This window comes from Colius striatus, chromosome 21, assembly GCF_028858725.1.
Source record: "Colius striatus isolate bColStr4 chromosome 21, bColStr4.1.hap1, whole genome shotgun sequence".
Taxonomy (NCBI): domain Eukaryota; kingdom Metazoa; phylum Chordata; class Aves; order Coliiformes; family Coliidae; genus Colius; species Colius striatus.
The window spans coordinates 1,303,494-1,319,586 of NC_084779.1; the positions used below are offsets into that span (position 1 = coordinate 1,303,494).

At 50.0% G+C, this 16,093-nt stretch overlaps 1 protein-coding gene across 1 annotated transcript; it reads right to left on the reverse strand.

Annotated features, from left to right (window-relative positions):
• Positions 1-13,514: 13,514 nt before the first annotated feature.
• LOC133627497 (acrosin-like) lies at positions 13,515-15,573 on the reverse strand. The gene is made up of 5 exons (XM_062013236.1): positions 15,497-15,573; positions 15,053-15,253; positions 14,549-14,817; positions 14,117-14,268; positions 13,515-13,865 (listed from the first exon to the last, which is right to left on the reverse strand). Exons 1-5 carry the CDS (start codon positions 15,571-15,573, stop codon positions 13,515-13,517), a joined length of 1,050 nt encoding a protein of 349 aa, XP_061869220.1.
• Positions 15,574-16,093: the final 520 nt, after the last annotated feature.

Below are 16,093 nucleotides of genomic sequence, written 5' to 3' on the forward strand. Positions count from 1 at the left end.
AGCTGTAAAGCTGCAAGGCTCTTGGAGAGGGTCTTGAAGTGGTGAGTCATGAAGCGCAGAGTTGTGGAGGGTGCCCGAAGTGCAGAGTCTTGAAGTGGAAAGGGTCATGAAGCAGAGAGTCGTGACCTTGAGATGTTTGTGAACTATAGAGTGTCGAGAAGCAGAGAGTCGTGAAGTAGAGAGGGTCGTGAAACTGAAAGGATCGTGGAGAAGGTCCTGAAGTGGTGGAGGGTCGTGGAGAGGGTCGGAAGCATCGAGTCTTGGAAGTGGAGAGGGTCGTGAAGTGGAGAGTTGTGAAGTTGAGAAGTTTGTGAAGTGTAGAGAGTCTTGGAGAGTCGTGAAGTGCAGGTGGTGGGAAGCACAGAGTGGTGAAGTGGAGAGGGACGCGAAGCGGAGAGTGGTGGAGAGAGTCGTGGAGACAGTCATGAAGCTGAAATAGTGAAGAGGGTCGCGAAACGGAGAGTGGTGGAGAGAGTCCTGTACCTTAGAGTCCCAAAGTGGGGAGTGGGGAAGTGGGGAGGGTCGTTTACCTTAGAGTCATGAAGTGGGGAGTCGGGAAGTGGGGAGGGTCGTAAAGCAGAGAGGGTCATGAAGCGGAGGGTCCAAGGTCTTGTGCTGCAATGGATTCTGACACTAGAGTGGCACTCTGACATCAATATTTCCGTGGTGTTGCAAAGAGGAGCCTTGGCATTCGTTTGTAGTGCCGGGACCCATACTGTGGTGGATCGACCTCCATGGGCTCTTCCTGATCCTGAGGTGGATCCACCTCCATGGGCTCCTCCTGATCCTTTGGTGGATCCACTTCCATTGGCTCCACCCTGTCAGCTGCTGGAGGAAAAGCCATTGCAGCAGGAGCAAGAAGAGTTGCGGGAGGAGGAAAAAATGGTGCGGGAGGAGGAAAAAATGGTGCAGGAGGAGGAAAAAATGGTGCAGTAGGAGGAAAAGGGAGGGGAAAGGCAGCCATCGGTGCAGGGGGGCAAGTCGTTGTTGCAGGCATTGCTGGAGGAAAGGCAGGAGGTGCTGGAGGAGGAAAGGTGAACGTTGGTGGTACAGGAAAAGCCATTGGTGCAGGGGGAAAAGCTGGCGGAAAGGCAGGTGCTGCTGGAGGAGGAAAGGCAGGTGTTGCTGCTGCTTTGTTGATCTTGAGAAGTCTCTGAAGCCACATCTTCACCCTCCTGAACTTCTTCCCTTCTTGGCCAGGCAGAGATGAGCAACTGCTGTCTTTGGTGCTAAGGATCCCCGTCCAAGTGTGTGGAGGTCACGACGCCAGGAGCTCTGCAGCTGAGAGTCAAGTGCCGTGTGTCGGTTGGTATGCTAATGGGGTTAACGGACATGGCAGGAGACAGCGTGATGTCAGCAGCACACGCTGGGGTGAATGCAAATGTCCACGCGGACGACTGTGATTGGCTCCTGTGTGTGTTGGCTTGGCAGCGTGAGCTTAGGACTAGATGATGGTCAAGGCCTTTTCCAAGCAAACTAATACTATGATTTGATGAAAGGTAGCGTGGTGTGGGAGGAAGAGGAGGGCTGTGAAGGGGCAGAGGGCCCCTTCCTGGGAGTGTCCCCTCTGTGTCCATTGCTAAAGGAGGGCCGTAGCAGGGATTGGGTCTGACCTGTGGTTTCTGGGTGTTAAGTAGCAGAAACACAGCACGTCACAAGGCAAGGCTGCTGCGGCTTTCAAAGCTACCCTTGAACTCGATTTGTGACTTAGGCACCTTGATCTTGTAGAGAGGGCTTGGATGGGATTGCCGAGTGGGTGGCCTCCACAGTGCTCCAAAATATGCCTTTCTTGGCTGCTGAGAAGTGCCAGTGGGCTGATGCTTCTTGTCCAAGTGGTGCTTTGCAGCCCTACTTTCCTGACTTTGGGCCAGAGCCCTTCCGAGTGGGCTTGTCAAGCCCCAGAAGTGCCTTCTAAGCTGCACTGGATCTCATGGATGTGAAGCCGTGCCGTTCGTTGCCTTCTCTCCTTTGGCACTTAGTGCAGGGAGCTTTGGCTGCTTGTCTGTCAGCATCAGGATGTTGTGAGTTCAAGGCTCCTGCCTTCCATTGGCTGCATCCTGTTGGCTCTGCAGACTGGGAGCAGGCTGGCATTTTTCAGGCAGCAGCAAGGTAGTTCTGATCCTCTGGCACTATCAGAAAGCATCAGTGTTTGTGCTGTAGCAAGACTGAAAAGAGTCCCCCGCAGAGAGTGACTGGGAAGAACAGGCAAGCTGCTGCTGCCAAGGAAGGCTACGTCTTTCTGTCCAGCAAAGGCTTTCACGTTTATTGCCAAGGCATAAGGTGCCCGTCATGCGCAAACAGTTGCAAGGTGTCTTTGGAAGGCAGCAAAACCTGTTGCTTCCTGATCTCGCTTCACATCTCCAACGTTGCTCTGCATGAAGCATCTGAAGGGTGGAGAGGAGTGGGTTGGTATCTAAAAATCAATCCTGGTTTTGCTTTAATTCTAAAGCAAAGATATCCTTGTGTCCTCTCATCTTGAGAAAGAGGATCCTGTGTGTAGTCAAGCACATAGTTAAATACCTTTATCTGGTAAGGCCATTGTTGCTGCCTGCAAGAAGATAATGTGCCCAGAGCTGCTGGAGGTGGGATTTGAACTCCTTCTCTTGTTGCAGATGGCGGAAGCTGTGCAGACTCAAGATCAACCAATGGAGGAGGAGGTGGAGACCTTTGCCTTCCAGGCAGAGATTGCTCAGTTGATGTCTCTGATGATCAACACTTTCTATTCCAATCAGGAAATCTTTCTGAGGGAGCTGATTTCCAACTGATCAGAGGTAAGTCCTTTAAGGTCTGCCCTCATTCATGTCAATAAAGCTGCTAGAATGTTAAAAACCAGGCAATGCTAAAGCCTGCGTCTTCTTTTAAAGGCTCTGGACAAGATAAGGTACGAGAGCTTGACAGACCCAAGCAAGCGGGATTCTGGAAAAGACCTGAAAATTGACTTGGTTCCAAACAAGCACGATCGCCCACTGTGGATACAGGCATAGGGATGACCAAAGCTGACCTGGTCAACAACCTTGGTACTATTGCCAAATGTGGTACTAAGGCTTTCATGGAAGCACTGCAGGCAGGAGCTGATATGTCCATGATTGGGCGGTTTGGTGTTGCTTTCTACTCGGCCTACTTGGTTGCAGAAAAAGTGCCAGTGATCACCAAGCACAATGATGATGAGCAGGACGCTTGGGAGTGGTCAGCTGGAGGATCTTTCACTGTCAGACTTGATAATGGTGAGTATGAAATGTCTCTGCTCAAGTATGCTTTCTAGAAGGTTTTTGGTACTCGGATACCTAATGTATTCATTGAAAATGAAAGGAATTGGGACTAGTCATGTGTCAGGTGAAGCCCAGGCCCAGTTGTTCTCATACCATTCCTGTTTGAGTAGCTGTTGGTACCAAAGGGAATGCTTCATAATGAACAGTAAGCTTTCAAAGCTTGTAGATATCAATATTTCTGTAGGTTCCTACAGTTTATCTACAGAAACTTGAAAGAGACCATGTGAGTAGATTAATGAGTTTCAAATCTCTTAGACTTGCCTGAAGTACCTTCTAGGTACGGTCAGCCCGAGGAAGTGTCTGTGAGGCTGTTCCTGTGCCCAGAAGTTTCCCTTCTCCCAGTAAAGATACTGCAGGACTTAGTCAAAGAAAATCTGCTTTAATATTCATTCCAAAGTCAAAGTGTAGGCTTCTGCTGCACAAATTAAAGCCGTCAACACCGTTCTAGGTGAACCTTTGGGCCCTGGAACAAAAGTCATCCTGCATCTGAAGGAAGATCAGACTGAATACCTGGAAGAGCGGCAAATCAAGGAGATTGTGAAGAAGCACTCTCAGTTCATTGGCTACCCCATCACACTCTTTGTACGTACCTTGCTTCAAGTTTTTACAAGGCTATTAATACATTTCACAAGATCTAGGTAAGTCACGTCATTTTAAGGGTTGGAAGGGACCTGGAAAGCTTATCCAGTGCAACCCCCCTGCCAGAGCAGGACCACCTAGAGTAGGTCACACAGGAACTGATCCAGATGGGTTTGGAATGTTTCCAGAGGAGTCAGCCCATCTGGGCAGCCCCTGCCAGTGCGGCCTCACCTGAACACTGAAGAGGTGTGTTTCTTTGGAAGCTCTTACGTTCCAGCTTGTACCCATTGCCCCTTGTCCTAGAGCACAGCCTGGCTCTATCCTCCTCACACGCAGCCTTTACGGCTTTGTCAACATGAATGAGGTCACTGCTCAGTCTCCTCCAAGCTCAAGAGCCCCAGCTCCCTCAGCCTTTCATCACAAGGGTGATGCTCCACTCCATCATCTCTGTGGCCCTGTGCTGAACTGTCTCCAGGAGCTCCCTGTCCTTCTGGAACTAAGGAGCCCAGAACTGTGCTGCCCGTTCCCAAAGGAAAACACAAAACAACCGAGGTCGTTTCATGCGGTGCTTTATTGAGGGCCCTGGGGACCTGAGGACTGGTGTCCAAAGTCAGAGCCCCCACTAACAGAAAATTTCACAGAGTTTATATACTTTCCACAAATGATTACTTCATCAGGTCCCCGTGATGTTTACCAGTTTTCTTAGACTTTAGGATTATGTCGTGCTCTTTCATGTAGTTACTTGAGACAACGCTTATCTGAATCCACAACCAGAAATTTCCATAGATCACAAACAGGTAAACATTTGAGATAACGATTTCTTTGAGAAAAACAAGATTCAGGTTCAGCATTCTTCACTAATCTCTTTGCTTTGTTTAAGCAAGAATGCACAAGCTCAGCATGCCCCACTAGTTCCCTAGACTGCTAGGTTACATCAACATCCCACACTGCTCACTAGGCCTCGATACAGACCTTAGCCTAACTACTTCTAACTTTCCATATACAGTAATGCTAACAAGTCCCCCCTTTTGAGCATTCTTCTATCTTGCAAGGATGCTCAACATCATCTGTTTCTATTGTCCGTGTCTCAAGTAGTGGTTTCCTTATATGATGGAGGAGGAGACCCATTTCCAGTTCCATTTCTGGTCATCGCATTCATTAATCTGCAGGTGTTGAGCTTTTCTCTGGTAATGGTTCCTAAAATACACTTGTAAACTATATAAATTATCATCAGTAGTATAACAAACATAATTACATATTGGATGACTGAGGAAATCCACCCAGAGACCTGGAGCCCCAATGAATCAAATATTGCTCCTATCCAATTATGTTGAGCTTCTTCTTCAATTTCTTTGGCTTCGGTTTCAACCTTCTCCAATTGTAAAATATCTTTTTCTACTTCGATTGTCATGTTTGGAATATGGATACAGCAGTGATCAATTCTTTTGCTCAGGTAACCACAGACCCCATGTTCCCGCAGCAGCAACATGTCTAGGGCCATTCTATTCTGCAAAGTCATTCTGCTAGTTGCCTGTAGCTGCAAATTCATATCCTTAAACCCTTTCTTGGTGGCTGCTGCTAATCTTTTAGTTTGGCCCAGTAGCTTATACAACATTTCCCTATTACGGTAAGATGCAACCTGGGCAAACAAAGACTCTAAAGCCCAGCCAAAGTTTACTCCATCACTTGGTTCATGCCACTCATCTTCTACCTTGATATCATCACCTATTTCCCTTTTCTTCCGAGCTATCCTTGTTTCTAATTTAGATTGTCTCCAAAATGGGCATCATGTGGGAACTCCCAAGGTTATTTGAGTTACTGGACCATCAAATGGTAAATGGGTGGTCCATTGCCCATGACCCATAACCCAAACTAAGTTTCCTGGACTTCTGATTGTGGTGGATTTACAATTAATGACCCTTTTTCCATACATCCCTGTCTCATGTACATCTCCCTTTATTTTGTCTTTAATTGTATGATTGTATCCCCGACATTCACACCCCCATTTCAGCAGAACTCTAACAGGGACTAAACCTATCTGACTCTCTGGGGAGTCGTAAATAAAAACTTTCGTACAGTTCCATATTTCTTTCTGATCTCTGGATGGTCTCACGGAAGTGTATGTAGCCATCACACCATCGTGAGTCTGATCTTTCTCCCCTGTCCATTGTATACACCATTGTACTGGACCTAGGTAACTATATGATTCCAACAAACCAGGTCCCCATACTGTGTCCCATTCATCTTCTAAAGTTTGTTGTTGTGTAACATTCTGGTAGATCTCTTCATTCCTAATCTTTTCAACTTTTATTTTTGTGCTACTACACCAATATCCAATTATTGGAATAGTACCATCTACTGTACAGCGACCTTTAATACTGCCACCTCTCCCATAAGGACCTGTTCTAACCCATCTATAATACCCCGGCAATGATCTACACTCTTTTTCCGTTAAATCCCCCTTTATTAAACACCCATTTATCCACTCTTCATACTTTATTGATACTTGCCTGCAGTTCCAAGTAAAATTAACAGAGGTTTCTGGCATGCTTGTTATTGGAATAATTCCCCAGGGTATAGGTTCACCTGCAGCCTGAGGTAGTGGCAAACATGCTGTAATCTTAGATACATTCTGAATCATTCCAAAATCTCTAATCAACCCGACCACTAAGTTTTCCCGTCCTTCATCTCGATGGAAGTTTATTGTCCCATTTCCTAGATCCCGTATTCTCCTTCTGCTATATTTGCCTCTAATTAATGATACTAACATCCTAGAGTGGGCCCACCACGCACCCCTGGCCATCCAACACCAATACATCCCTTCATCATCTGACTGTACGTCATTTATTATTAATACTATGGTGCCGCCTAACCTCTTCTCTATCCGATATTTCCTTCCAGGCTGTATACTGCTATCTCCAAACCACCACCCAAAATCTGAAAAACTCATTCTGGGATTCACTTTACATGTTAAAATAACTATTTTCCCTTCATTGGCCTGATACACCCCTTGTGTGGCCCTAATTCCTTGATTCAAATGAGGTCGGCCCTGCACATTTCTTTTTCCATAATTAGAGCAGGGTCCACATACAACTACACATAGATATTGTCCATCCACCTTACCCAACAGAGGTTGAGTATAATTCAGCCATCCTATCCCTCTGTTCCCCACATTCCACCAACTGATTCCTTCCTCGATCCTGTCCCACAATCCTTGAGATCCCATTTTCCACCATTTAACTTGAACCAGGGCTTCACATTCTCTTTGTGAAGTAAAAGCACAGTTTATCCTCAAGGGTGGGCCATCCCACATATCCACTAAAGCTATTTTTGGTATTACTTCTACTCCCTCCTGAATCGGGGACCAAGGTACTACTCTCAAATCTATTCGCTTATAATCAAAATTTTCCCGAATTAACACCAAACACATGTATACTCCTGCTTCTCCTGACGTTAAATTAGTCAATTGCAAGGTAACACTTCCTTTTTTGGGTATCCTTATTCCAAACAGTAACAATACTTGCAGTCAATCTGGTTTGTCCTTGTTTCCAAATCGCAATTATTTCCTCGGCTCCAGCTCCTTGGTCATCAGCAATGTCACAGGTTAAATTGACATCCATCCCTTCCATGACAGTAACCACAGGTTCTTTATGGCTGTGAAAGTTGTCAAGATCACTTGATGGGGACCGTCCCATGTCTCTCTCAGTGAGTCTGTGAACCAATTCTTCACATAGACCTGATCTCCCGGTTGAATATCATGCACTGGATTTTCCAGTGGGAGCGGCCGATTCCATTGAAGGGCACCCCGTAAGGCGTTGAGAACTCTTGGTTGGTATTAAAGCCATCTGAGTCCAAACCTGCCGAGCAGCTTCTTTAGCAGTGATGTCTGCTAGTTCATTCCCTCGATATATCTTTCCTTCTTCTTTACAATGTCCCCTGATGTGCATTACTGCTACCTTTTCTGGTTTATGTACCGCATCCAACAGGGCGAGAACTTCCAATCTGGTTCCATTTTCCACAAAGCTGGATCCATCGGTAAAGAGATCCCAATCTGAATCTTCTATCGGTGTGTCCTTTAGGTCTGCTCGGCTCGCATACACCTGTTCAATTGTTTCTACACAATCAGGAACCAGCTCCCCTTCTTCCTGTTTGCTGTGAAGAAATTCTGCTGGGTTGATATGGTTAGTTATCTTAAGTTCCACATCATCTTGTTCTCTTAATATAGCTTGATATTGTAACATTCTGCTGGATGATAACCAGTGACCCCCCTTTTGTTCCAGGACAGCCAAGACCATATGGGGCACAAAGACCTCCATTTTCCTTCCCAAAGTCAGTTTTCGGGCTTCCTGTATGAGGATCACTGTGGCCCGTAACTGCCCTCAAGCATGACGGCCACCCAGCACTAACATTGTCCAGTTGTTTTGAAAAATATCCCACTGGGCGTTTCCATGACCCTGTTTTCTGGGTCAACACTCCCAGAGCCAGATTCTGTCTTTCATTTACATAAAGCTGAAAATCCTTATTTAAGTCCGGCAACCTTAAGGCAGGTGCTTCTTTCAGAGCTTGTTTTAGCTCCTGAAAGGCTCTTTTCCTTTGTGGACTCCATTCCAATTGGGGCTCCTTCAAAGCCTCATACAAGGGTTTGGCTAACAATCCGAAATTTAGAATCCACAGTCTACACCAACCAACCATTCCTAAAAATGATCTCAGTTCCTGGTGATTCCTTGGAAGGGGTATGGCACATATTGCCTCAATTCTGTTTGTGCCCAATCGTCTCTGACCTTGCATTAATTCACATCCCAAATAAAGAACACTCTCTTTGAGGAGCTGGGCCTTTTCCTTAGATACTCGATATCCTGCTTGTCCCAGCATATTCAGTAAGGCAATTGTAAGCTTCAGGCAAACTTCCTTTTCCTCAGTTGCCAACAGAATATCATCCACATACTGCAAAATCACATAAGAGAATGGAGATTCTCTTACCTGTTCAGTCTTCCATTCCTCCAACTCTTTGGCTAATTGATTTCCGAAAATAGTGGGGCTGTTTTTGACACCCTGCGGAAGCCGTGTCCATGTCAGTTGTTTCTTCCTTCCCGAATTTGGATCTTCCCATTCAAATGCAAAATACTTCCTACTTGGTAATGCCAGCGGGATGCAGAAGAAGGCATCTTTCAAATCAATTACTGTAAACCATTTAGACCTTTCCGACACAGATGTTAACAGAGTATAAGGGTTAGCAACCACTGGGTGAATGTCCTTTACAATTTCATTTATGGCCCTTAAATCTTGCACTAGCCTATATTTACCATTAGGCTTACTTACAGGAAAAATAGGAGTGTTAGACTCAGATTCACATTCCTGTAAAATTGGGTTATCAGTGGAGCCACTCCTTTCCTAGCCTCCAACTTCATTGGATATTGTCTAACCCTAACCGGCTGGGCTCCTTCCTTTAGTTCTACAACAACAGGCTGGGCAGCTTTTGACTTTCCTGGGGTCCCTGTTTCCCATACCCAGGGTACAACTGCCTGATCTATTTCTTCTGGAATGGGAGTAGGTTCTATTTCCTTTATTACAAAAATTTTCCCAATTTCTTCATTTGGAATCTCCAATTTTACTCTCCCATTTTCAAATATTATTTTCACGTTTAACAAAGACAATAAATCCCTTCCAAACCGGGGCTTGGGACAATTGGGCATATAAAAAAATTGATGATCCAATTCCTTTCCCCCAAATTTCAAATTTAGAGGCTGCAAAAATGGTCTTTCTTCCAGCTGACCCATAGCCCCTACCACCTGTACGGTGGTATCACTTATTGGTCCCAGTCTTTTGTTGAGAACTGAATAAGTAGCTCCTGTATCATCTGTGAATTCCTGTTCTTTACCATTTATTTCCAACCTTACCTTTAACCCTTGCTCTAGTCAGCTCTGATTTTGGTAATTCCCCAAAACCAGGGCTTGGGCGACATCTGCCGGAGGCATAGGATAACTACCCATTGTCCCGGCGCCACCCCCCATTCCATTTTTCACAGGACATTCATTTTTCCAATGTCCTATCTGTCGACAAAAAGCACACTGATTAGAACCTAGCTTTCCTTGGTTAAGGTTTCCCATTCGAAATCCCCCTCTTCCCTGACCATAACCACCTCTTCCTTGGGCAGGGCCTCCCCTACCACGACCTCGGCCCCCTGTGTCCTCCTGATTGCTGAATTACAGCCAGTATACCTGCTTGTTGCCGCTTAGCTGATTCTTTTTCCCCTACTATTATAAACCTTCCACGCAACTTCTAACATTTTATCCAAGTTCCTGGTGTCCTCATCTTCATCCTCTTCTTCCTCCTCATTATCATCGTCCTCACTATCCTGTTCCATCTGAGGTGGAACATAGGGTGGAGCAGAGGGACCCTGTCCACTATGAGCAACTAATAACGATAAATCTTCCTCTGGACCAGAGGAGGCAGCTAAACACTTAACACACATAGATTTCTTCTTACATTCACTACACCCTAATTCCTTTGTTTCCAAAACTAAAATACCACATTCCTTCTGCCAATCCAGTTTTCGCCCCAAATAATAAAACAAATCCAAATACGGGATCTCATCCCATTTCTCATTGTCCCGTAAATACTGCATCAAAGGCGATACAATACCCGCATCGACAGTACCGTTTAGGGGCCACGCAGGTCCCCCTTCCGACTCATATAAAGGCCACCAATGATTACAATAGTTTATCGTTTTACCCTTATTCAAATCCTGATGAAATCCAGCACTCCTCCATCTTCCCAGCAAACATCCTAATGGGGTGTTTCCTGGGATTTTACTATTAGATTGAACTAACGGCTTAAAAGTTTTAAGCGGCATCATTTCAAGTATTCACGAAACAAATAACAGCAGACAAAATAACAGCAAACACAGACACTGTAACGACACAAACAAAACCCACAAAACCAATACCCAGTACCAAACCAACTTGCCACTTCTCGACGCCGCGAGGGGCAAGTGCCGGACCTGCGCAGCTTTCGCCGCGTCTTACAGCCGGCGCCTGGGCATCCACCAAGACGTCTTAGCCCAACACAGCGAGGATCGCCGCCTCGTCTTATGAGCAGGCACCAGTACCAGAAAATAAAGCACCTATGGGCTTACCTTATAGCAGTCGTCCGCCAGGTGCGGGGGTCGGGCACGAACCGATGACTCCCCGAGAATCTCTCGGCGCCGGCATGGAGTAAATCAGCACGCGAACCGCCCCAGCCACCTTCGGAGTCCTGCCGCGGCCGCCAGAAAACTGCTGCCCGTTCCCAAAGGTAAACACAAAACAACCGAGGTCGTTTCATGCGGTGCTTTATTGAGGGCCCTGGGGACCTGAGGACTAGTGTCCAAAGTCAGAGCCCCCACTAACAGAAAATTTCACAGAGTTTATATACTTTCCACAAATGATTACTTCATCAGGTGCCCGTGATGTTTACCAGTTTTCTTAGACTTTAGGATTATGTCGTGCTCTTTCATGTAGTTACTTGAGACAACGCTTATCTGAATCCACAGCCAGAAATTTCCATAGATAACAAACAAGTAAACATTCCAGATAACGATTTCTTTGAGAAAAACAAGATTCAGCATTCAGTATTCTTCACTAATCTCTTTGCTTTGTTTAAGCAAGAATGCACAAGCTCAGCATGCCCCACTAGTTCCCTAGACTGCTAGGTTACATCAACATCCCACACTGCTCACTAGGCCTCGATACAGACCTTAGCCTAACTGCTTCTAACTTTCCATATACAGTAATGCTAACAAGGGGACTGGAGCATCTTTCATATGAGGAGAGGCTGCGGGACCTGGGGCTGTTTAGTCAGGAGAAGAGGAGACTGAGGAGAGATCTTATGAATATTGACAACTGTCTCAATGGTGGGTGTCAGGACGCTGGGGCACCACTTTTTCCCATGGTATCTAGCAACAGGACAAGGGGTGATGGGATCAAGCTGGAACACAAAAAGTTCCATTTCAACATAGGAAAAAACTCTTCCAGTGTTTCAGTGAGGGAGCCCTGGCTCAGGCTGCCCAGGGACGGTGTGGATGCCCCGTGCTGGGAGGTCATCAAGACCCGCCTGGACACGTTCCTGTGTGACCTGATCTAGGTGGGAGCTGCTTCTGCACTTGGGTGGTTAACAGCAGAGCTTCAACTGACCGTCCTGGTCCTGCCCAAACAAAACCCCTGCACGCTGTGGGAGGAGAAGAGGTCCCTGGAGTGCAGCCAGGGCAGTGGCTGGGGAAGGCAGGATGGGCTGCAGCTCCCATGGGAAAGGGCAAACCCACTGGTGGGATGGTCTGTGCCCAGGAGCCTGGCTGTGCTTGGTGGGTGATGAGAAAGGATGGGGAGACTCGATGTGTGCCTCGAGGAGACTGAACCTTGTGGACAAGTAACGTGTGATGTGAGCTGTGTGTTGTAGGAAGCACCGCGGCAGGAACAGGCTGAGCTGATGAAGAACGAGGTGTGGAGGCTCGTTGGCGCCCCGCAGACTCCATTTCCCATCACCCCCAGCGCCTCGCTGCCGGCCAAAGCTGCGGGCGGGAGCCGCGGTGCCTGCCGGGAGTTATAGTTGTGCGGCGGCGCCTGGCAGGAGGCGCCGTGTGGCCGGGGGGGGGGGGGGGGGGGGGGGCCTCGGGTTCCCAGCGTGCCCCGCGCGGAGCCCGCGCTCGTGCCCTGCTCGCGTGCCGGCTCCTCCTCCTCCTCCCTCGGGCTCCTCTTTGTCCTCGGGGTCTCTGTGAGAGGATTCTCGCCCTGGAAAGAGAAGATTCACAGTGCTCAGCGGCACAGAGCCCAGTGTGCGGCCTGTGGGCAGCGGAGTTCCGCAGGGATGGGCGCTGGGGCCGCTCTGGTTCAACATCTCCGTCAGGGAGCTGGGGGAGGGCACAGAGGGACCCTCAGCGAGTTCCCTGCTGGCACCAAACTGGGAGCACTGGCTGAGTGCCCAGAGCCTGAGCTGCCCGGCAGGGAGAGCTGGGCACAGAGGAACCTGCTGAGGGGCAGCAAGGGCAGAGTGGTGCAGCTGGGCAGGAACAAGCCCAGCACCAGCCCAGGCTGGGGCTGAGCTGCTGGAGAGCAGCTCCAGGAGAGGGACCTGGCAGTGCTGGGGGAGAACAAACCAGCCCCGAGCAGCAGCTTGTCCTGTTGCTACGTACCATAGGAAAGGGGATGTCCCGACCTCCTGACACCCAGCAGTGAGGTATTTGTAAATGTTAATGAGCTCTCCCCTCAGTCTCCTCCAGACTAAACAGCCCCAGTTCCCGCAGCCTTTCCTCGTATGGAAGATGTTCCAGTCCCCTGAGCATCTTGGTGGCCCTGCGCTGGCCACTCTCCACAAGTTCTGTGTCTCTTTTGTGCTGATGACAGGTTGCTCCCAAAATTTCTTGTGATTCCAACACACCAACTTTAATGCAGCTGTAAATGACCCCAGCTCCACAGGGACTGAGCGATGGACTGAGGCACAACGTGGTGTGCAAACAGGCAGCTTTATTGACTACACTAAGTCTCCTTCAGCCTTTGTGTGTGCTGAGAGGAGCGTGGGGAGGACAGAGCAGGGGTGGGACACAGGGGCTGCCCTTGGAGCAGCGGGCAGTGCCCCAGGGGGAAATGGTGGTGGCACAGCGCAGCCTGCGCTGGGTCCTGGCCACGCTGCTGCTCAAGCCCCTCTTCCCATCAGGAACCGCAGGAGCCCCCGCAGCAAACTCAGGAACTTCAACGCCTTCCGGCATGCAAAGGCACAGGACGTGGAGCTGCCTGGTTGTGTTGCACCTGGCCTTGGTGTCTGAGAGGGGGCTGAGGTGGACACAGGCTGTGACAGTGGAGGAGCTGCTGCCTCTTCTTGGTGCCGTCCCATGTGCTCCAGGATCCAGTTATAAAAGTGCCGAGTGCTGGTGTAGATGCCAGGCTGTTTTTCTCTTGCACAGCCTTTCCCCCAGCTGGTCAGTCCAACGACCCAGTAGTAGTCAGCGTGGCTGTCTTGGCAGGCGAGGGGACCACCACTGTCACCCTACAGCAGAGCAGAGAGGAGGAAGGGAGTGTTGGGTGGCTGCTGTCAGCACAGGGATGCTGGATGTGTGGAAGACAGAGGTTCTAGCACTGGGCTCTGGACCTAAGGGCTGCCACTTACACGGGATGGGTGTGTGGGACAAGGCAAGGGGCCCTGGGCAAGGAGATGATGATGGGGAAGGGGAGGGAAGCCCCAGCAGTGTTGGGACAGGGCTGTGGGTGCTGCAGGGGGTGACTCGTAGCTGCTCCTACCTGGCAGGTGTCGATACCACCCTGTGGGTACCCGGCACACAGGTTGTAGCTGTGCACAGCCCCTGTGTACCACTGGCTGCTGTTACAGAGCTTGGTATCGATGAGGTGAACCTTGGCCTCCTGCAGCACATCGGATATTTCTGGTTCTGTGGCTGTGAGCACAGCAAGGAATTAGCCCCCAGCAGCTCTGGGCCACTTGCCCTCCCCTGTCTGGCAAAGCCCTTCCCTGGGCCTCGGCTTTGCACCTACCCATAGACACACCAGACACGTCTTTCCCTTCAGTCTGGCTTTGGACAGTGGCTCAGACCCCCATCTGCAGCCTGATGTCCCCACAGCCTGACTGTGGCTCTCGCCTTGGCTCTCCTCACGCCCAACCCGTCTCCCCAGCGTGCCAGGCCTCAGGACACAAATGCTTTTACAAGGGGAACTCACATCGTGCAACTGTGGATCCCCAACCAGCCACCTGGCAGTTTTTCAGCTCCGACAGCTTCACGTCATCGGGTTGAGGCAAACAGGCCAGCTGGACGTGCTCATTGCACTGGATGGGCTGGTCCAGTTCCAGCACAGCAATGTCATTCTCAGCTGTGGCCTGCCAGTAGGCCTTGTGACGCAGCAGCCGCTTGATGCGTCGCACTTGGGCCTCGGGGCCCAGCTGAGACAACTTTGTGGTCCCGATCACCACGCGCCACTTGGCGATTTTCCTGGAGGGCAGATGGAGAGCAGAGGGCTCAGAGGGAGCACTTGCCTGCCTCCTGCTCACCAAGGGCTCCAGGAATGGCCAGCCCCAGGCCGCTGACGAGCAGCAGCACCAGCCCAGCGTGTGCCGAGCACGGCTCTGTGCTGGGCTGGGCAGCGCCCCGGCGCTGGCTGCTGCGTGGGAACGGGACGGGAGCGGCAGCAGTGGTGTAGGGATGCCCCTTCCCTGCTCCTCCTCACCTGAACTTGTCAAAGCAGTGGGCTGCTGTGAGCACCCACTGTGGGTTGATGAGGGACCCTCCACAGAAATGCTTGGTGCGTTTTCCCCAGGGGCGCTGGAGGCTGACGATCCAGGGCCAGGTCCCCGGAGCCGCATTTGTGCCACCCACGACGCGCAACAGCCCAGAGGAAGAAGCCTTGAGCTGGCGCCCGCAGCTCGCCCTGGAAGCAGAAAGTCACGAGTGTCCTGCTCCAGGGCTCGCTGCTGCTCGGGCTGCAGGGCAGCCGTCTGCCCTCCACACTGGGTGCTGCGTGGACAGCGGGGCAGGGAGCCCTTAGCCCTGGCTCCTGCCTTAGCCCCGTAGCCTGGCTCCCTCACCGTGGGCTTTGGGGAGCTGTGGCTTGGCCACGGGGCACCAGTGGACGCTGTAAGGGCTGCCCAAGCTCCCTCCTAGAGCCACTTACCCACAGCCTTCCCATGAGCCGCTTGCAGGCCTGCAGTACAGAGCCAGCAGGGTGAGGATGAGCAGGAGCTTCATCATGTCTAGTAGCACGTGGCCAGAAAGTGCTGGTGACCACCAACGGGGCCGATGCTGTGCCTGCAGTGCTCACGCTGCCCACAGCACCTCGGCCCCGGGGCTGATGTCACAGAGCTGCTGGTTACGGATGCTGGGCGTGGGGGATTCCGTGTGGGGCACCAAGGGGGAGTCCAGCTAAAGGGGGGGTGTGGCATGATTACTGAAGTGCCCTGGAAATGAAAACTTACATTGAAACTGGTATTAAAGCACACATTAAACATCAGCATTGCTCACCAGTTAAGGAAAGGGATAAAATGAAGAAGGCTCACAGGGTGGATACAGCTGCTGCTGGTCAGTGAGGAATCCACAACACAGTAATTCCCTGCAAATACTCCATGGAGTGTGGAGCAGAGGGGAGGCTCTGTGGTCAGACTCTGCGACGATACATGGGAAGGAGATGCTCCTCTAGAGCTGATAAGCAGCATTTTAGTACCCTGAGCCAAAGGTCTGTCAAACCTGCCCTTTGGGTGCACTTTGCTCATGA

What these genes read in the sequence shown, in the direction of transcription:
- LOC133627497 (XM_062013236.1), bottom strand. Translation starts at nt 15,573, where the DNA reads ATGATGAAGCTCCTGCTCATCCTCACCCTGCTGGCTCTGTACTGCAGG. An exon ending in GGGATCCACAGTTGCACGAT is followed by an intron (nt 14,269 to 14,548) that starts GTGAGTTCCCCT and finishes CTGTGCTCACAG; the next exon opens with CCACAGAACCAGAAATATCC. An exon ending in GTGGTATCGACACCTGCCAG is followed by an intron (nt 13,866 to 14,116) that starts GTAGGAGCAGCT and finishes GCTCTGCTGTAG; the next exon opens with GGTGACAGTGGTGGTCCCCT.